Below are 22,175 nucleotides of genomic sequence, written 5' to 3'. Positions count from 1 at the left end.
AACAACAAAACATTACGCTTTTGTAAAATAATTCAAGAAACAAGGATGCGCTTTCTGCCGTCTTGGTCTCTGTGAACTTGAGCGCGAAACTTTGAAACTCTGTGATGAAAAGTATATCTATAGAGTCAAATGTATACTTTAAAATGAACCAATTCAAACGCAAAACAAACATTCTCAGTTTATGTAATCCATGTGAAACATGCATACAGGCACATAACTACTGCGGAGATGACGCGTCAGTGTTGCCGACTTCATCTCTTAAGCCGAAAACAAAAAAAGCCCTAGTTTATCAATAAACTATTAAAACGTTTTATTAGGTTATGTAGGCAATTAAAACCTCATTATTGCTATTTATATGGTTTATTAATAAACGTGCAACTAATAGTCGACTAATGCTTAAAATGAATGACTACTAGTCGACCAGAAAAATCTTTAGTCGAAGACAGCCCTAAAATTTATATATTTATACCACAAATGGTCGTCTTGCACTAGCTATGCGTCCAGGACTTCACACATTATGTAATCACGTTGAAAACGACATGCTTCGCATTCAAAAACGTAGGGTTAGGGCAAAAAACTCACATTTTCTCCTCCAACTTAAAAGTCGTCTGACATTGTTGTTTTACAGTTGTTGTTTCTTTTTTGTAAAGGCCATTTGACTTTCTTTGCATGTTTGCTAAGTAAACGGTACTTACGTCTATGTCACGTCTGCATGATTACGCAATGTGTGAGGTCAAGCTAGTGCAAGACGAGCATTTGTGGTTAAAAAGTATATAAATTTGTATTTTTTTTTTTTTTTTTAGAAAATGACCAATCGTTTCCTTTATTAAAGACCTTTATTAAAGACCTTTATTCCTCAGCTGGGATCGTGTAGAACCCTTTGAAACTGCAATGAACTGCAATTTAGACCTTCAAACCATTTGCCACCACTGAAGTCTGCTATATGGAGAAAAATTCTGGAATGTTTTCTTCATAAACCTTAATTTCTTTTCGAATGAAGAAAGAAAGACATGAACATCTTTAGTTTTGAAGGTGCACCAGTGAACCTGTCTGGTGGTATTTTCAGAGCCAGTATGTATGGTCAGCCTGGCCATTTCCCCAAGTTACGCGACATGTAGATCACTCGGCTCAGGTGAGAGGGAACAACAGGAAAAATCATGCGTGTGGTAAAGAAAAAAATCGATAAATTCATTTTTTGTTGGGAGGTTTGCAAGAGTAGAGCAAGGATGTCTGCTGGAGACGCCATGGACTGTACAGATGGTTTTATTTGGGCTTCTGCATTATCATTAAGGAACTTTGAGAAAACCTGCCCTTAAATGAGGGATACAAAACAGCAGGTACATTTACCAAGCCTGGCTTAAACGTCTCTAAGGTCTAGCTTAACTCGTGCGGAGATCTCTTAGTAAGCTTGTTAGTATTGCAGCAATGTCTGAAAGTCCAGTCAATCACGCAGACGGTAAAGCCCTGATCGAGAAACTCTTATTCTCAGCTGACTAGGTCTTACCGGCAGAATCCGCAGCACGGTTAAGATGCGTGAGGGGTGAGCGGTGGCCCTTATGTAAAGTGTTGACAGGATCAGAGGTGGAGGAAGGGATCTTTACTGGACTCCTGGCCCAATTAGGCGTCAGTCGCTGTGGTTGATTAAGGGATTAAAACGGGCTGGTTGATGAGCTCGGTATTGACTGCTAGAAGAGAACGAGCGAACCTAAATCCCCCCTATCTCTCTGGAGCCACTAGCCCTGCAACCTGGCCTCTGGTCTGGTGTGTATGTAGAAGCTGCATGCATCTGAATGGGTGCAGGTAAAATATGTAAATCTATAAGTTTTGTGTGAAAGTGCACAAGCCTTAAGAAGTTCATCCAAAAATGAAAATGCATCAATTATGCATGTTGTTCCAAACCTGTGTAAGCTTCAAAATGCAGAAAAATAAAAAAATACTTCATAATCACTAATCAAAATATTAAAACTTGCTTGTCTTTTAACATTCACTTTTCAACATCCAATCAATGCCTACTGGAAAAATTTCCTGCCCTAATTTTGCTTTTCCCTGAAATCAATCAAATTACAGAAGTAAAATTGACTTCAATTTGTGTGTGTTTTATTTGTACTGTGTGTTCATGTGTGTAGTGTGGCATTGAGGTTTTATCAGGAAAGTTTATAGCTGCTGGTGGTTTTACTTGCAGAGGTAAAAACAGGTTTTTCTTTTTTCTTTTCTTTTTTCCCCCCTGTTTTATGACATGATTGATTTTCTTTCATCGGTCGAGACTCCCCAGGAGATGCGAGGTGGGGGTGGGTGGAGGGGTAGGTCAGGGAAAACTGAAGCGTATATATGTGTGTGTGTGTGTGTGCGCACTTTCACCGGACTTAACCAACCAGCTCTTTCCGTGTATGTTAGACAAGTTGAGCGCTTCACACTGCGTCTGGATACAACATGCCAGGGTACACAAGCAGAAGAGGGTTAGAGAAATCATCTTCCCCAAATACACTCAGTCTATCCACCTCTAAGGGCCTGACAGCTCTGTTACCCTCCAACTTTTGAAAATGACTGCTGGAGACACTCCACTGGAGAAAACAAAAAAATCACTTCAGAGTGTCATGAAAAATTATTTATTGTTATTTATAGTAGATGTAGTACCTGCAGTTGTAAGAATTACAAAAAGCAAAAGCTACAAGTGTATATAACAAGCTTTTTTGCACCTAACAACCTGACCATACAGAGTATTTCATCTGGCAGGCTATATAAAAGCTTGCAAAAAGTCTCAGACTTACATTGGGGGCTTAGAGGGGCAACCACACAGAACACCCTAGTAAACTCAAAACACCTTAAGAAACACACAGAAATGTCACTGCAAATGCTTACAATACTCTAGCAACATCGAATTTTTCTGCCAAAGAATCACTAATAGTAAAAATCTGTAAAATGTTAACATTTAATTATTAAAATTAAATTAAAAAAAAATTGTAATTATTTATGTTCATAAAAAATCATTATTTTAATGTTTTTATTTTATTATGGCACTGTTTTACATTATCTTTGAACATGGATTGTTCAATCTGATTTTAAAGTAGAACTTTACTGTATTCTTTTTTTCATCATTATTGTATAACAACATTTTTTTCCCTTGTCACAATCATTTCTGTATTTTTTTTTTTTTTTAATTCTAAAAAAAAAAATCTAAAAAATCTCCTAAAATAAATTTAAAGTGGTTAAATTATTGTGGCACTATGATTTTATTGAAAATGTTAAGTTTTGATTTTACTTTTCAAATTGAATTTAATTTAATTTAAAAATGAAAAAAGTTAAGATCTCAGCACGAGTTAAAAATGCTGTGAAGTATTATTCTTAAATATATAAATATTTTTAATAACTTATATATTGTGTTTTTTGTTTGTTGTATTCCTTATTATGCTATAACATTTTTTTTTAAAAATAAATTATGGTTAACTTAAGTTATCAAAAACCAATCTGACCTATTTAATTATTAAAAGAAATTTTGCAAAATATTAACGTTCTGAAGCATTATTATTAAATATATAAATATTTTGAATATCTTATATCTTGTTTTTTTTTTCCTTCATTACGGTGTAACATTTTTTTACTATGTTACAATCATTTCTGTAATTCCAGAAAGTTCGTTTTCATCATAAATTTAATTCAAAGGGGTTGAAAATGTGGCACTATGATTTTATTAAAAAAATTAACTTTCAATTTTACCTTTCAAATTAAATATTAACGTGTTGAAAAAAAGTTAAAAAAATAAATTACAGTTAACTAAATATATCAAAATCAATCAATATTGTTTATCCTTGTCACATTTATTTCTGTAATTTCTTTATCATAAATTAAATTGCAAAAAGGGTAAAAATTTTCTGGAACTATGATTTTATTTTAAAACGTAAGTTTCAATTTTACTTCTCAAATGTAATTTTAATGCATTGAATTTGTTTTACAGAGTAAACTTTTTTTTTTTAAATAAATTATGGCTAACTTAAGTTATCAAAAACAAATCTGACCTACTTAATGATTAAAATTAAAATGTTTGTTAAATATTAATGTTGTGAAGTATTATTGTAATATGTATATAACTATTTTTAATATCTCATATCTTGTTTTTTTTCATTATTATAGTTATAGTTTTTTATCCTTGTCACAATTATTTCTGTAATTTCTAAAAAGTTCTAAAAACTCAGTTTTCTTTATGATAAATTAAATTTAAAGTGGTTGAAAATGTTGTGGCACTACGATTTTATTTAAAAATATAAATTTTGATTTCACTTTTCAAATTGAATTGAATTTAAATGGGTTAAATTTGTTTTACCAAGTTAAATTTGATATCTAAAGTTATCAAAAACCAATCTGACTGGCCACTAACTCCTTCCTTTTTGGCAGTCGAGACAGCACCCTTGGCTCCGGTCCGAGTGATCAATGTATTACAAGACAATGTGTTTTTACTTAGGGCATAAATCCATGTGAAAGTGCACCCGGTTCTGGCTACCAGAGGGGACACGGCTCAGACAAATCGCCCCACTTATCCCAATCCCAGCACACGCTACATTACTCTCCGCAGATTTAGGGAGGGGGGGGAGGGGTACATCCCCTTCTGCCCACCATTAGCCACTTTATTTCATTCCTGGGATCAAATTTGTTGTCCAGTTAGGCCTCTCATCTCCAACTCAAAGGGAATAAATAAAAGCAAGCTTTATTGCTCGGCACCCTGAAACAAGAAAGGGGGCAAGGAGAGAGGGAGAGAGAGAGAAAGAAAAAAAAAAATCTCCAATTCATTCGGATCCAGTCAATAACACTGTAATATTTATGAAGGCTGGATGCTGGCCTGCCCTAAAACCCAAACTCCAGCAATCCTGAATTATAAATTGGTATTGATTTGTGTTGTGTTTTGTGTGAGTGTGTGTGCGCGCACGCGTGTGTTTGTTGGAGAGACCGAGAAATATAGAAACGGCGCGCGTGTGTGTGTAAGAAAGACAGACGGAGAAAGCGTGTGTGTGTAATTGCGTGTAGAGGCAGTATTCGTTTGGAAAGCGAGAGACGGTGTGTTTTTACGGGGCCGATAAAATTCTAACAAGAGGTGTATATAGCTTCAGGTGGGCAAATGTGTGTGTGCACAGCGTTGTGTGTGAGTATGAATGAGAATTGACATGCCTATGCAAGAATGTCTGTATATAGTACTATAAACGTGAGTAGGTGTATTTGTGACTATGTGCACATACATACTGTACATGTGTGTGAGGTTTAAACTATGGGGTCTTACTAACAACAACAAAGCATCAAATATACATGATCCTCCGGCTCTAGAGATCTATGTCAGCTGCACATAACACAACAAAGGCCGACCCAGACAAACACCAACACAATAAACTACACCGCCACAACTCACACACAAGCCGGGCTTCATCACAAGCAATCCCTGCACTGGGAAAAGCTCTCTGTAATGGTGAACACTAATTAGTGGTGTTTACTAAGGCACTTAAGGCAAGAAGCACTATTACAATTGCTCATACTTAGGTTTTGTGATTTAACAGACTTCCAACTAAGTGTGAAGTGTACTGTTTGTGCTACAAACATTTCAAATTATGTTGTTGTTGTTTTTTCTTGAGGATGGTGTGCTATTACTTTTCTAAGTATTAGATTTATGGTTTTCACATGCTGGACTTAAAAAAAAAAAAAACTCAAAGACTCAGTGGTGAATTCAAAGACTCAGCAGTAATTTACCAAAATACTAAATGTAAATTAAATGTAAATTTAATTTTGTCTATAAAATAATACACTACTGTTCAAAAGTTTAGGTTCAGTAGAGCTTTTTTATTAATAATTATTTGTTATTATTAACTTTTTCAGTTAGCACTTTTATTCAGTAAAGATGCACTAAATTAAAGAGTTTTGAATTGTTAGAAAAATAATTTTACAGTAAAATACTGTTAAATTGAAAATTTATGTTTTTTTAATTTGAATAATACTAATAATAATTTTCTTTTTTTTATATTATATTAAATTAAATATTAAATTAATATTTTTAATATTAAATATTATGCACATTTTTGTTGCATCTCATGTTGTTAAATGAATGTTCATTGCATTATTATAATGTTCATTGCATATAAGTTTGTTACCCTGATGTGGATTTGTGTAGATGACACAAATATATTAGTATTTAGAACGATTTTTATTTTTGAGAACAAAATGCAAAATGCAACATAATAATAATAAACAATATTTAGAGACTTAGAGGTGTGTGGAGTTTTACATGTTAATTATGGTCTGTAAAATCTTAAATACACTACTGTATAAAAGTTTGGGATTAGTAAGAGTTTTATTATTAATTATAATTTTATTATTATTAATTATTTTTTAATTTTCAAATGTTATATTCAAATATTTTTTCAAATATTTTTATAGTGCTGGGCAACGATTAATTGCGATTAATCACGATTAATCACAATTAATCACTATTAATCACATTCAAAATGAAAGTTTTTATGTACATAATATATGTATGTGTACTGTTTATATGCATTATGTATATAAATACACACACATTCATGTATATATTTAAGAAAAATGTTATGATTATATATTAAATATATTTCTATATAAATTATATGAATATATATATATATATATATATATACATGTAAATATTTTTTTAAATATATACTGTATGTGTGTGTCTTTGTATATACATAATAAATATACACGTACACACATATATAAACTATAAAATTTAATTTTGGATGCGATTAATCATTTGAAAAACACTATTTTTTTAATTTAGCAAAGATGCACTAAATTGATCAAAAGTGACATTGAAGAGTTTTGAATCATTGCAAAACATTTCTAATCCAAATAAACTTTCTTGTAAAAGTTCTATATTAAAAATAATAGAATGATTTATGAATGATCATGTGACACTCAAGACTGAACTAATGTCTAAACAATTTAGCTTTGCCATCACAGGAATAAATAAATGCAGCTTTGGTGAACACAAGTAACTTCTTTACTGATCACAAACATTCAAATGGTACTGAAATTGTGTTTTAGTGTCGTAATTTCATTGTAGTTGGCTGATGTTAACTGGTATGCGCAAATGACTGTTTTGCATTACAATATAAGTCAATCTAGCAGTTCATTGAAACAATATAACATCTCAATGGGAGGATCTGTGTGTGTTTGTCTGTATGTTGGTGATTATGTAACGGTCAGTCCCTAAAGCAGTCTCCTGTGGCTGGCTACTCGGCTGCCACGGTCGCCCACATCAGATTTATGGATCTTTATATAGAAATCAATACCCTCTTAATCTGCTCCTCTTTCTCTCTCCAATCTCCTCTGGCCTCCTTCCCTCCCCCTCTTCCATTCTCACTCCATTTCCATTTCTCCACCTGCCTCCATTCAGCCCCTGTCTTTCTCTCTCGTTTGCCCTCCACCCCACCTCTACCCTCATCCACACCATCGCTTCTGTCCTCCACACCCCTCTCCCCTGGTCTCTGCTTCTTTCTTCGCTTATATGATGGTCTGGGCATGTCAAGGCCAGATTGCACCCTGAGACAGTGAGAGACCCAGAGGACGTAGGGAGAAAAGGAAAAAGAAAGCATAGATGGAGTGGTGGAGGATAAATCGCACTCATTCAAAACCACATCAAGGACGTTCTATACCGCTGTGTTTTCCTGCTGTTCAGCTGTGTGGGATTTCGGAGGTGAGGTTGACTAGATTTGGACCTGTAGAGTTCAGCTCACAAATCACTCCCTGATCCAGTTGGGAACTCTAGAGGTGCAATGACCTTTCTTTGGCTTTTGTTTCTGTTTACTTTATATTTATTGTGTTCAACCGCATAACACTGTGTTCTAATCATAGACAATCGTGAATCCCTTCAACGTTAACTGAAGTTTTTGTCCGGACAACAAGCGACAATATGATCTGTCAGGCCATTGGTTTCTATTTTTGTTCCATTGTGCTGGTTAGGTTACAGTATATTCTCAGTGGTCTAAAATCCCACTCCACACAGTTCTATATTAGCATTAAACTGAGTTTACAAGACATTTTATTTCCACAGTGTGACATTTGAGAGTGAAACTGGAAATTCTATGAAAATTAGAAAAAAAACATTTGGATATATAATGACAAAAAAGACCTAAATAAATAAACAAACAAATAAATAAAATCAATAAAATTTATTAATTTAATTAAATAAATTAAAATAAATGAAATAAAATTATATATATATATATATATAAAAAAATGTAAAAAAGAAAAAAGAAAAAGAAAACATCCATTTAAACACTGAGAAAAATGCTTAAAAATGCAAAAAAAATAAATAATAATAATAAAAATAAATAAATAAAATAAAATAAATAAAAAAAAACAATGAAAAAAGCATATTTTATGAGAAGGAAATGCAAAAAAAACAAGGAAAATGTAAATACTTAATGAGAAAAAATCAAAATGCTAAATCAGATGTTCTAAGAAAATGCAAAAAATAAAAAATAAAAATGTAAATACTTAATGAGAAAAAGAATGCAAAACAAAATGCAAAATCAGATATTCTATGAGAAGAAAATGCAAAAAAAAACAAGAAAAATGTGAATAGTTAATGAGAAAAAATGCAAAACAAAATGCAAAATCAGATGTTCTATAAGAAAGTGCAAAAAAAAAATTAAATGTTAATACTTAATGAGAAAAAATGCAAAAACAGATATAATATGAATAGAAAATAGAAAAAAAAAAATGAAAAATGTAAATAGTTAAAAAAAATGCAAAACAAAGTAAGAGAAAATAACTGAATATTGAAGGACGAAGAAATACTCAATATATTCAAGTATTCAATATGAAATTAAGAGAAAAAAATCACTTTGTAAGTGTGGACAAAAAATAAATAAATAAATAAAAAAAAGCTGCCATTAGAAACTTCACATCTGTTTATGCCATGATATACAACTAAACAGCTTACTAAAATGACAAGACCCTAAAAGCCAGAATAAATACTATGATTTCGATTTAAGATGATGACTTCGACCTAAATTTGATATTCTGTATTCAAAACCATCGTTATATGTGAGCACCTCTCGAGAACATCTGCAGTTTGACCGGACCATGACCTGCACAGAGCCCCATGCTGATCTGGATCTCCATGGGGCGACAGGACTGCTCTATCCTTTCAGCAGCTTAAGGAGGAGCATGCAAACCCCCTCCACATCTGCTAGCCAGAATCAGCACCATGGATAGAGCCACCTTAATGAAGCATGGCACCGTACCCTCTGATGCAAAACAGCAGGGCCTCGTTAGGGCTGTTTTTAATTGGACAGACGCTCGCGTAACTAAGGTAAGAGGAGGTAAAGTTATCAGAGAGGGGCTAGAAAACGGGGTGAACGTATTATTTAATGCTAGAGATGTTATCTTTTGCTGATTTTACCATAGTAAAAGTGCAGTTTTAGACAAAATACAAAGAATAATTATCATATACAGTACCATTCTGGAATATGGGTTAGTGTTTGAGTTCAGGCCCCGTTCAGTGGTATCCCAGACGAGTCAACATGATCTTAGTCAATACTGGGGCGTGGTTAAGAGGGCCCCTGACTGTGTTTACTTTCCCAGATTACACAGCACCCAGCGTTCCTTCTTTGAGACCCGCAGGAGGCAGCGATATGTCGACAGAGGGATGAGGAAGAAGCAATCGATAGCTTTTCCCTCACAGAGGGGTAGCGAGGGATAATGCTAGCATTAGTGACAGGCACTGGAGGGGTGGATTTAGCTGCAACACTTCCACGCTTGCTAGAGGGGGGCGATCAGATTCCCATGACCCCAAACACGCTCTGCCATTCAGTGGAAGGAGGCAATGCTCACCTGGCTGTTTGGAGAATCTGGCTCCGAGCATCTTTCAGCATCCCTAAAGTAGTAGTGCGAAACCCCGCATAATGGTGAAAGAACTGACAGATGCGTAGTTGTTGTTTTGTTTGAGTTCTTCCACCTTCTATTCCTGCCTTTCTGCTGCTCTCTTTCTCTATCAGAGTGGGCCCTCAGGAGCACATCCATCCCTGCAGGGCCCGGGGCCATTCTGCAGGCTGTGACTAAGCCTGGGCCTAATGTTGTCGGCCCCACAGGCTCCCAAACACATCTCACCTCAGGCTCTGGATGCAAACACAACACTTTCCCCATAGAGAGCTGGAAACAGGCACTACAGATGCCCCTCGCTCTGCTACAACTCCTGCCAGCATCACCGACCGCTTCGTCGGTTTTAAAGTGAATAGGAGTGCAGACCTTTTGCACACAGCTCTTTGTATTTTCGAGTTTACTGAAAAAATATACACTTGCTACCTATTTCTACCTGATCTGACCATTAAAATTACTTTAGTTGGTGAAACTTAAAGGGATAGTTCACCCAATAATGTAGTTCTTTCATTAAGTACTCGTTACAAACCCGTAAGACATCTTCGGAAGAGAAGAAATTGTTGAACAAAGTCATTATTTTTGTTTTCTTTGCACATAAAAAGTATTTTCGTAGCTTTATAACATTAAGGTTGAACCACTGATGTCACTTGACTATTTTAATGATGTCTTTACTATCTTTCTGGGCCTTGGAAGTGGTGATTACGTTGCTGTCTATGCGGGGTCAGAAAGCTCTCGGGTTTCATCAAAAATATCTTAATTTGTGCAAGGAGACAGAATTTGTCAAGGCCTTTTCTTTAGGCACTGGTTGAATGATAGTCACAAGCCATGATAGCCACATTTTAAAGATGCTGTGTTAAATTAAAAGTATTTTTAGAACACTTACTGTACATAACGTTCAGCATATCATTAAGAACTTCTGAGTGTTTGTTAAATAATCTAATTAATATTCATGAGCCATGTAGTAGCCGGGATGATATGGTTTATAATGTGTTTTTAGGTAATTTCTACACCCCTTATTCAGTCAAATTAAACAAAAAAAAGGAAATTAAAACTTAAAAAATGTAAAATGTTTTAAATAAATGAATTAAATCAGTGAGGAATCCAAAAACTTGTGAAACTGCTAAAAAATCAGTGAAAAATATTACATAAGATATTTTATGAAAAAAAAAAAAAAAAAAATGGATACAAAACAAATAAATAAATAAATTCTGTATATAAACACTAAAAATGCTGGGTTAAAAACAACCCAGAGGTGGGTGAAATATGGACAAACCAAGCGATTCGGTTGTTTTGAACCCGCGGTTGGGTTAAATGTTTACCCAAACTTCTGGGTAGTTTTATTTAACTCAGCTATTGTTTAAAAATGACTATATTTCTTGCTTAAAATGAAACAAAATAGGTTGTAAACTAAAAATCAGATACATAATAGAGGCATCAGCAATAATCAAAAGGTGAACATTTATTAATAAGCTATTTAAAAAATGTTTATTATTTAATTATTATTTATTCAACTTATTAATAAATGTTCATTTACTGAACATATTAGTAAATGTTAATTCCCAACATATTTTGAGTTCATTTTATACAAGAAATATAGTAATTTTTATTAGTTGAGTTAAATAAAACTACCCAGCAAGTTGGTTTTAAACATTTAACCCAACCACTAAGTCAAACCAACCCAATCACTGGGTTTGTCCATATTTCAAATAATCATAAACAATTATAAACAATAATTGTTAAATAATCGAATTAATATTCATGGGCAATGTAGTGTTCCTCAACTTTTCAGATAATTTCTACACCCCTTATTCAATCAAATTAAACAGAAAAACAGAAAATTAAAAAAAAAAAAAAAAAAAAAAAAAAAAAAAATGTTTACAAATATTTTCAATAAATGAATTAAATCAGTGAGGAATCCAAAAACATGAAAAATGCTAAAACTTGCAAAATTGCTAAAAAATAATCAATGAGAAAAATATATGAGATATTTTATGAAAAACATGCAAAAAAGAACAAATATTTGGATACTAAATAAATAAATAAATTCTGTATATAAACACTAAAAATGCTGGGTTAAAAACAACCCAGCGCTGGGTGAAATATGGACAAACCAAGTGATTGGGTTGGTTTGAACCAGCGGCTGGGTTAAATGTTTAACCCAAACTTTTGCGTGGTTTTATTTACCTCAACTACTGTTTAAAAATGACTATATTTCTTGCTTAAAATGAACTCAAAGTAGGTTGTAAATTAAAAATCAGACACATAGTTACTAGAAGCATCAGCAATAATCAAAAGGTGAATATTTATTAATAGGCAGTTAAAAATATTTAATTATTATTTATTCAGCATTAATAAAAATTCCATTGCTGAACATATTAATAAATGTTAATGTGCAACCTATTTTGGGTTCATTTTAAGTAAGAAATATAGTATTTTTAAAACTTAAAAAAAAGAAAAATGTTTTCAATAAATGAATTAAATCAGTGAGGAATCCAAAAACATAAAGAAATGCTAAAACTTGAAAAATTGCTAAAAAATAATCAGTGAGAAAAATATATGAGATATATATATATATATTGAATATTTTTTAAGCAATAGTTGAGTTAAATAAAACTACCCAGAAGTTTGGTTTAAACATTTAACCCAACCACTGGGTCAAAACAACCCAATCGATGGGTTTGTCCATATTTCACCCAGCACTGGGTTGTTTTTAATCCAGAATTTTAGAGTGTAAACTTGATTTAAACCAGCTGATTTCATGTTGTCCCATAAAGATCATGATCAGCATGGGTCTAAGTGCAGGTCATGGTCTGGCCAAACTACTAATGTTTCGGCTTTGAACACAGAATGCATTTAGGATTGAACTAACAATTCAGCAGCTTTAGGAGAAAGCCTTCACATGTGGCACACATGGATGATACTGCAGCAACAAGCCAGTAAACATCCAAGTCCAGGAGGACGCTTGTGCTCCAGATAAGTTACAGTGAGTTAACCTTCTGTTGGAGGCTTCTGTGCGGCAGAGGGTGAGACTGTAACAACAGAAGCGAGAGGGAAGGTGCTTGTGGTTGTGTGGCTTTCTATTTTGCGACCTGGCTGTGTAGCTGGTGTAGCGAGAGTTGAAACGGATAGCCCGCATGAAAGAGGAGAGGTCTACAGCACAAACAGCGACTGCCGTATTTCCCTTCAATCCTCTCAGTCGGCCACTCAAGGTCATCGCCGTGTAACGGCTAAGATAAAAACACATTGTGGCTGCACGATTAGTGCTGAAATGATCAGATATGACACGTATCAGAGTCACTGCCCAGAGCTGTGGTGCTTCTGTGGGCGGAATGGGTTTGAATTAGGCTCGCAACACGTCATTATCCCATTCTCCCGTCATCTCCAAAGCACAAGAATATAATATCTTTTCGAGTGTAGGCTAAAAGCGCAGGAATGATTGTGTTCGCAATCACTTCTACAGTTGATGGGGGTGCTTTGGGTAAAAATGGCTCAATAGACTCAGGGTTAATGAGAGATGACCATTCTAGAAGCGCTATGGGAACTTTACGCTCCACATCGTCATGGCGACTGGCCTCATTTCACCTGCATCTGTCACTGTTTTTATCAGAGTGCCACCACCAGGGCTACAGCCATGCCACTGCAGAATACTCAAAAACCGCTCTCTCTTTCTAGCGTTCTTTTCATACTCTTGTTTCTTCTTCTGTATTCCACAGAAGTGTGTATGAGGATGGAATGGGGGGCAAGACGGGTCCCTCTGTGAGAGACAGGATGTACTGAATTATTGAACCAGCCAAACGGGCCACCTGCCCCTACAACACACCATGATCATTCATATTTCACACATACAACACACACACACTAAAACAACCCTGCATAACAGACAGACCTAGTATGAAACCAACATAAAACACTTAAACAATATATGCCGAATCTACTTTATATTTCCAACTAGTAGCACAGATAGTACAAATGTCCGCTTAAAGGGACAGTTCACTCCAAAATTGGTTGACGGTAGCCATTGACTGATGGAAGTCAATGGCTACCGTCAGCTGTTTGGTTACCAACATTTTTCAAAATGTCTTATTTGTGCTCAGACGAAAGAAACTCATATAGGTTTAGAACAAGCGGAGGGTGAATAAATTGTTTCTGTTCCTTTAAGAAGCATTTTATGTGATAATAAAATTATGCTTTTGTGACAGATACAATTATTACTCTAAAAATGATTAATCAATAAAACAGTTGCATCACTCCTCTTGATATTCCACATTAAGGCACATTAAAGACTCCCAAGTCCTGAGTGTATAATGTCATACATGTACAGTATCGGCCTGTAACGTATCTCTAACACACACGTACATAAAATCTGCCTCTTTAACACCCTTCTCTTCTGCCTCTGACTCATCTCCACTTCCAAGAGCTCATCATTTTTTTCAATTTTACCCAGGCTGCCCAGTAATGTCCTTCTTTTATTGCAAATCTATACTCTTAATCTGGCCGGCACCGATGGGCGCGCAGCTCGATCAATAGAACGCGATTGCTGGGAAGAGTCCAGAGAGGCTGATAACCAAAAACCAGCAGCCACCCCCACAGGGTTAAGCTCTGACATAGACATGCACACATATGTACAACCGCACACAGCTCTAATGCGTCCAAACAGTCAAACAAAGGGTTAAGATTAAGTCACACACATGCACGTTTGTATATATGTGTAGATATAATCCTATACAAACGGTCAAACGTAGGGTTAAGTTCTGACGTAAGCACACATATAAATAATCAAGGAAAGGGAAGGGCTCTGTTTCTGTACTATCAATTTTTTTTAAATATTCTTATTTATTAATATAATATTTTTACATATACACTACCAGTCAAAAGTTTTTGAACAGTAAGATTTTTAATGTTTTTTAAAGAAGTCTCTTCTGCTCACCAAGCCTGCATTTATTTGATCTGAAGTACAGCAAAAAACACAAAACGAAAACAAAAATTTGGAAATATTTTTACTATTTAAAACAAATTTTTACTATTTAAAATGTAATTTATTTCTGTGATCAAAGCTAAATTTTCAGCATCATTACTCCAGTCTTCAGTGTCACATGATCCTTCAGAAATCATTCTAATATTTGCTGCTATGATTTCATATTATCTAATATGATTTGCTGTCCAAGAAGCATTTTTATTATTATTTTATTAATATTTTAAACAGTTGAGTACATTTTTTCAAATGCAAAGATCAACATATATTTAAAAATAAAAAGCTTTTGTAGCATTATACACTATACTAAAAAAAATGAATGTTTTTATTTTCGCTGTAAAAAGCGAAAAGTTTACGTAACTTAAAAAAATGAAAAAAAAAAACGTCTACCTTTAAATTAATAAGTAAATAAACTTCATGTGTAATTTAAAAAAAAAAGTTAAGTGAACATGACAATTCTGAGTTACATTGACAAATAAAAGTTATTGAAACAAAAGAAAATGTGCTGTGGTCACTTTTTATTTTTAAGTTGGACTAACTTGAATTTATTAAATTATGATTACTTAAAGTTTAGCAAGAATGCTTTACAGTAAATTGATCAAAAGTGATGAAAAAGACATTTATAATATTACAAAAGATTTCTATATCAGATAAATGTGGTTATTCTGAACTTTCTATTCATCAAAGAAACCTGAAAAAAATCTACTCAGCTGTTTTCAACATAATAATAAATGTTGTTGAGCAGCAAATCAGAATATTAGAATGATTTCTGAAGGATCATGTGACTGGAGTAATGATGCTAAAAATTCAACTTTGAAATCACAGGAATAAATTAAATTTTAAAACCCAATAAATTTTTTATTTCCATTCAAATTATTTTTTACTCCAAGATTTCCCAGATTTTTGAGCTTCGCTGCATATAAAAACTATTACACTCAACGCACGTCTCAAGAACTGCCTTCACTTTCACACATCTACTAATTTGTGCCATACAGGACGTTCACGAAAACATGCATTCCTGATGAAGACACGAGAGGAGAGACACTTTGTGAACACAGACATGGATCAAAGGTCAAAAAGGTCACATGGAAATGGATGTTAAACCTTTTTATAGTTTTATTTCAATGCTTCACTCCTTGCGCACGACTCAAAATGAAAAAGAAGCAAATTATGACGATCATATTCCAGACTGAATGGGCGGAGTGCAAAAGAAGGTAATTAGACCAAACTCCCCCCATCCTGCTATAAGCCCTGACAGCACCTCACAATTTATCGTCCAACTAAGAGAACTCTCTGGACGATCTAATTGCAATATTAGCTTGTACTAACACCTGTTTTAAAGCTCGCCGAGCGATATTTCACCCAGCCTATCATCGCTCAAGCACTTCTTGATGTGCAAATGGCATGTAATGCAAGCGCTTCCCGGTTTGTGTAAGTAAAGGGGTCGTGAGATACGACCCCTGACCTTTCTGACCCACATTTAACCCCCTAACTAAGTGGACTCGTGAACAGATTCAAAGCCGGGACAGGAAGTGACTGTGTCACCGTAATTGGCTTATTTCCTGTGACAGTCAATAATGGGCCGAAATCAAAAAGAATCAAGCGAAGCTCTTTGTTTGTTGTTGTTTATCGTCCCCATTAGCGGTAAACATCACGATCAATGGGGCAAAATTGATGAGGGTAAACTAAAGGAGAGGCAGGCGTGAAAAATGATTCCTTCGAACGCCACCAGGTCCGGTTGTGTTAATGCAAGCGTGCGCGCGTGCGTGCGAGGGCTCTTATTTGTGATGCATGGGCCCGCACAGCCGTGCGCAGCAGGTCTTGATTTACAGAGCAGATCTGTGCTTGAAACAAAGGTAGAGACTGTGGAGGCCAGGATGAATGGCCGTCATTAAGCCTTTTACAGTGACGGGCGCTACAGCTGATTTGCATGGTGGGCCGGCGGCCGTCCCTCGCGCCGAACTGATTTATCTGTTGGTTTAAGGAGCTCAGGGCGGCGCTCCTATAAATACTGCCCATCTTAATAGGGCGCTAAAATGCAGTCGTATGGACCGGTCCGTCTTAAATCACACGCATCCGCTGTCACCCGTAAACACTTTAGAATGGGTTTTGGTCAGCGTAATGAGGAGTTCGGATGTGGCTGGCGCACACACACACACGCACGCACGCTAGACATCAGCGATTCAGCCCCCACGTAGCGCCATTCATTCCGACTACTCCCAGAGGAAACATTTCAGACGGCAATATCAGCCTCATTGTAGAGAGATGAAAAATTCAAACGCTCTCGCGCACGCTTTTGTCGTATTTTGTCGCGCCTTTGATGGTTCTCTCGCCCCGTCGGTTGTTAGTAAATTGGCATTATTGGTAGTTTGTTTGCCGGCGCGGCCGCAATAACGGCCGCAGGGTTTTGTCATTTACTGAGCGGCTAAATAATGGTACATTCCATAAACGACACCGAGAGCATGAAAAGGTGACATCATCTCTGCAGGTTCGGACCTTACACCAATCAGATGCACTCCATGGCAGCTAGAGGTGAGAAGATTTCGTGTGTGCTTGTGCGTACACGCTTTTGTAAGTGTGTGTGTGTTGAGAAAGAGGGAGGGTCACTGATTTCCGGCTCCCTTCACTTCTGTCCGCTGGATACGCTCCAAGGCCAGTCTAACGAGCCAACATGGATTTGGTAATGACCCCTGTGCCCTAGGAGGACACTCTCACTGCTGTCCTGTTTGGAAGTGCACACTCTCTCACACAATCGTATCCACTCCATTCCAGTCATTACAGAACCTCCCTGCAGACGCTTTTAGTACAAGTCCAGTCAACAGGGTAAAGAGTTTGAGAGATGCTATTCAGAACGGGATAAGCAGTTAGAGCACCTAAAACTAAAAACATGTAGCAAAACTGATGGGAATCATGCAATATATTCAATATCTCTAAATGTTTCAGAATCCCTTGCTGCGAGAGCTGCGTTTGTCAAGAGGAGCATGTCTACACAAAGTGTCTTCACTCACTTGGCGGCAAGGCTGATTATGGCCTGCTGTGGGATGCGGATTTGCCCCCCAAAATGCGTATTAATAAAATATCTGCCGTTTTTTTCATTTTGGAGGGCAAGAGGAAGATAAAACATGCTCTTACCTGTCGATGATGACAGGATCGGATGGCGTCTCGTTTCGGTTCCCGCAGCTCTTCTTGTCACAACACCGGCTAAAATGGATAAAAGACAGAAGTTACACGTCTATCTAATAGGGTTGGATCAATACAGGAATGTTTCTGAGACCTGCTACCTCAGTACTGATATCAATAAAGATATCAATCTCTCTCTTTCTACTAATATGGGTCATTCTACAAAAGTTGGAAACGTTTGTATGTATGCAAATTGTATAATATCCGAGGCACACATTTCTAGCAATTGTGCAGTTAATTCTCATATTGTATTTTCAGAAAGTTTTGAAATATTTGTCCTCTCCTCAAAATTGTCACTACCGAAACACAGTAATATTATAATTTAAATAGAAGGGTTATATTGACCTATTAGGATTTTGCTTACATCTTCCTTGTAAATATATATTTTTTTCTATTTCATTAAAAGGTTTTCAGAGGTAAATCAACAGCAATTTTAATTTTAACTATATTTCAAGTGTAATTTATGAGATTCGTTGTACTTAGAATTCAATTTTTTGACGTAAAAGGCGAAAAGTTGATCACGATGATTTTCAAACACTTTCATAACATCTTGTTATAATTGTTGATAATTCAGAAAACTTTATTTTTGACAAAACATCCCATGTTTTGGTAGTGACAGTAATGTTTTGGTAGCGACAACATCACATTACAGAATTTTAACCTGCATACTAAAACACTACTAGAAATGTGCATAACGGTACAAAAATGTTGTTTATTTCCCCCCACAAAAAAGGATTGTGTTTCCTTTTGTCACTACTGAAACAGTTATGACATTTTTCGATTTTGACTGTTACAGTAGTGACAATTTTCTGGAATAACACCCAAAAAAAAAAAAAGAAAGATGTCACTACTGAAACTTCACCAAATGTTTCGGTCGTGACTGTTTCGGTATAGTGACAACTGTAGATTTTAGTGACATTTTTAGATTTATTTTGAACCTAGCTCAAAGATGCTAATCAGCACATGGTTAGCTAGCACAGTTATGAACAGCTGTCCACATATAAAAACTAAATGTTATTAAATAATTCCCCAAAAAACAAAGATGTCATTACTGAAACGCCACCAAATATTTCGGTAGTGACTGTTTTTGTAGGGACAATTTTAGATACTTTTAAAGCTAGCTTAAAGTTGCTAATCAGCACATGGTTAGCTAGCACAGTTCTGAACAGTGGTACACATATAAAAACTAAACGTTAAAGAATAATTCCTAAAAAAACGTGCTTAAGTGCAGAAAAATTGTGTTCAGCAGTGACGTTCTTTAAAGTTACACGGAGATTTTTCATACTTTTGAACACATTTACCCATACACTCACCATGTAGCTATGAGAGCAGAGGGACACATGAATATTTCCCAATTATAAATGTAGGGGTGTAGTTAAAATCAGTCTCAGCCAATGGACTAAAACATACACTCTTTCGGTAGTGACATGAAAACCCATTTTTCTACCTAAAGTTTCATAATTTTCAAAGAAAATATTTTGAATTTTTTTAATCATTATCAAACAATAATGTAATAAAATGCAAAAAATATAGTTGAAATTTAGTTGTTAGAGTTTGGGACAGCCACCTCCTGAAAGTACCCAATATATATAAATTAAGCTTACTGATATTTTAAATATTATTGTGGGTTTCAATAGATAATAAAAGGATCTTAGTAAACATCTAAGATTTAATTACTTAAATGTTTTTTAAATTTGTTTTTTGGTTGTGGGACAGCAGTTTGCACCAATTCTATAGAATGGCCCATATAATTATATACTTATTTATATTTACTATTGTTTTAGAGAGCAACACACAACAGTGACTGTATCTTAGTGATGCAGCTTGGTGATCAATTAGATTTTATAAATACAGAATTTGAGTGCAGTGACTTGAATTGGAACCAAAGAAAAAGGACAAAAAAGCTCAATAACCATAGAATTATGTATGAGCGTCCAAAAAAAGAGTTCTGAGATTTCCTTTCGTGCTTAGAAGAAATGCTCTTGTAGAGATAGGGATGGAGCTATGTGGTGACCGGCAAGTCTTTCTCAAGCTGGTGGCTGCCTGACAGGTCGCCCTCTTTCTCCTCTCGCCCTGTGCTCCAGCTGGGCTGGGCCCCCGCCAAGGTCACTCAGCCAGCCTCTGACAGTTTGGACAGCACCCAGAGAAGTCCTGGTGCAGCGGCTCTCTCCCAAATGCTCTTCTCCAACACTGTCATCACCTCTGCCCTTGCCCATGCCCTCGCCCCAGGCTGGCACCTCATCTGGTGGCATGTGGTTCCCCTAAATACATCCCGCCTAGCCCATTCACCCCTTGCCAACCAAACTGGTGAGACCACTGGTGCCGCCTGCTTTGTGAAAATGGTTCCAATTAAGTTTAATCTCATCAGCTTGAGATCATCAGTCAGATGAGAAATATTTTCGCAGGAGTGTTTCCTGCAGGACTGACTTCTTACAGCAAGCAACACAGATAACCTTAAGAATTCTGGTCTATCAATATAATAAATAATCGCAGTGTATTTTTTTTGTAATAATATATGTTGTGATATAATATTATATATTATTATACACAATATATGTGACACTGGACCACAAAACCAGTTGTAAGTAGCACAGGTATATGTGTAGCTATAGCCAACAATACATTGCATGGGTCAAAAATATCATCTTTTGTTTTATGCCAAAAATCATTAGGATATTAAGTAAAAATCATGTTCCAGGAAGATATTTTCTAAATTTCCTACCATAAATATATCAAAACTTAATTTTTGATTAGTAATACGCATGGCTAAGAACCTAATTTGGACAACTTTACAGGCAATTTTCTCAATATTTCTTTTTTTTTTTTTTTGCACCCTCAGATTCCAGATTTTCAAATAGTTGTATCGCAGCCAAATATTGTCCTATCCCAACAAACCATACATCAATGGAAAGCTTATTATTTCAGATGATGTACAGATTTCAATTTAAAAAATGTACCCTTACGACTGGTTTTGTTGTCGAGGGTCACAGATTTAAATTAAAAAAATAAATTTATATTGTTAAAAACATGTATAATTTATATTAATAATATAATATAATATAATATAATACAAACTAAATTTACCCTTATGACTGGTTTTGTGGTCCAGGGTCACATATTTAAATAAAGAATTCTTTACATTGTTAAAAAACATATATAATTTATATTAATAATATAATATAATATAATATAATATGAGACACAGATATGTAGGATTATCAATATAATAAATAAAGTAATAAATAACATAAATTTAAATTTATATCCTTAATAAAAGCATATATATAATACAAATAATATAATATAATATAATATAATATAATATAATATAATATAATATAATATAATATAATATAATACAATATTTGAAAAAAAAAGTATTTTTTGAATAATGACAAAGCATAATAAAAATGAATCACGAAGCACTGCTGCTCCTGAATAGCATTGTGGTTGTTGCAGTATCTACTCCATTTTTCTCTACCCAGTTTGATGAAATGATGAAGTAGATGCTGAAACAAAAAAATCATTACCCTCGATTAAGATTAGCTAAGCAATAACTTCAAATCATATTGTATGGATTTTTCCGACCACTAAGACTCCTGATATATTCATCCTACTTGCTTCATGCTGTCATGCATTAGATTGCCATTTGACAAATAATCCTCACTTAGAGCCACTGAATGCAAAACGATCTGACTTTATGAATCATTTATCACATCGTTTGATCTTTAAGAACCTGAAAAAACATGAAGCGTTCGTTGTTTTCCTGTTCTTTGTGTGTGTGACTGTTGCCATAGAGCGCGCCACCATAATTTATTCCCCCAGCTACTTGGAACCATTAGCAAACTTCCAGGAGACCAATTAGCATTGGAAACCCAATGGTGAGGCTGTGGTGACAACCTCCTCAAACTGCGAAAGAAGTGTTATAAACAAACTGGACCCCAGGAGCACAGCCAGATCCGGAGGGAGGCCCGGGCCCCCGTTCGCAAAAACAAACCTTGGCGGAGCGTCCGTAATGTGGCCTTAATGGCGTTCCCTCCAGGGCCTGAGCAGGCTAGCCCTGGCTTGGCTAATGACGAAGGGCCAGAACCACGAAAACAAACGTTCCTCCAACCACAAACTCCTGAAA

The 22,175-nt window shown here is 35.3% G+C and overlaps 1 protein-coding gene across 3 annotated transcripts in view; it reads right to left on the bottom strand.

The window, feature by feature from the left end:
- LOC127176302 (transcription factor COE3) overlaps positions 1-22,175 on the bottom strand; it is a 139,534-nt gene that overhangs the window by 86,382 nt on the left and 30,977 nt on the right. For all 3 annotated transcript variants that reach the window (XM_051127905.1, XM_051127906.1, XM_051127907.1), the window contains exon 6: positions 17,999-18,067. In XM_051127905.1, coding sequence (XP_050983862.1) covers positions 17,999-18,067 — 69 coding nt within the window. The remainder of the gene's footprint in view (positions 1-17,998; positions 18,068-22,175) is intronic.

The sequence above is a fragment of the Labeo rohita genome, chromosome 14, assembly GCF_022985175.1.
Source record: "Labeo rohita strain BAU-BD-2019 chromosome 14, IGBB_LRoh.1.0, whole genome shotgun sequence".
Classification (NCBI taxonomy): Eukaryota; Metazoa; Chordata; class Actinopteri; order Cypriniformes; family Cyprinidae; genus Labeo; species Labeo rohita.
The sequence above is the reverse complement of the archived record's forward strand: the minus strand, read 5'-3'. Positions and strand labels throughout refer to the sequence as shown.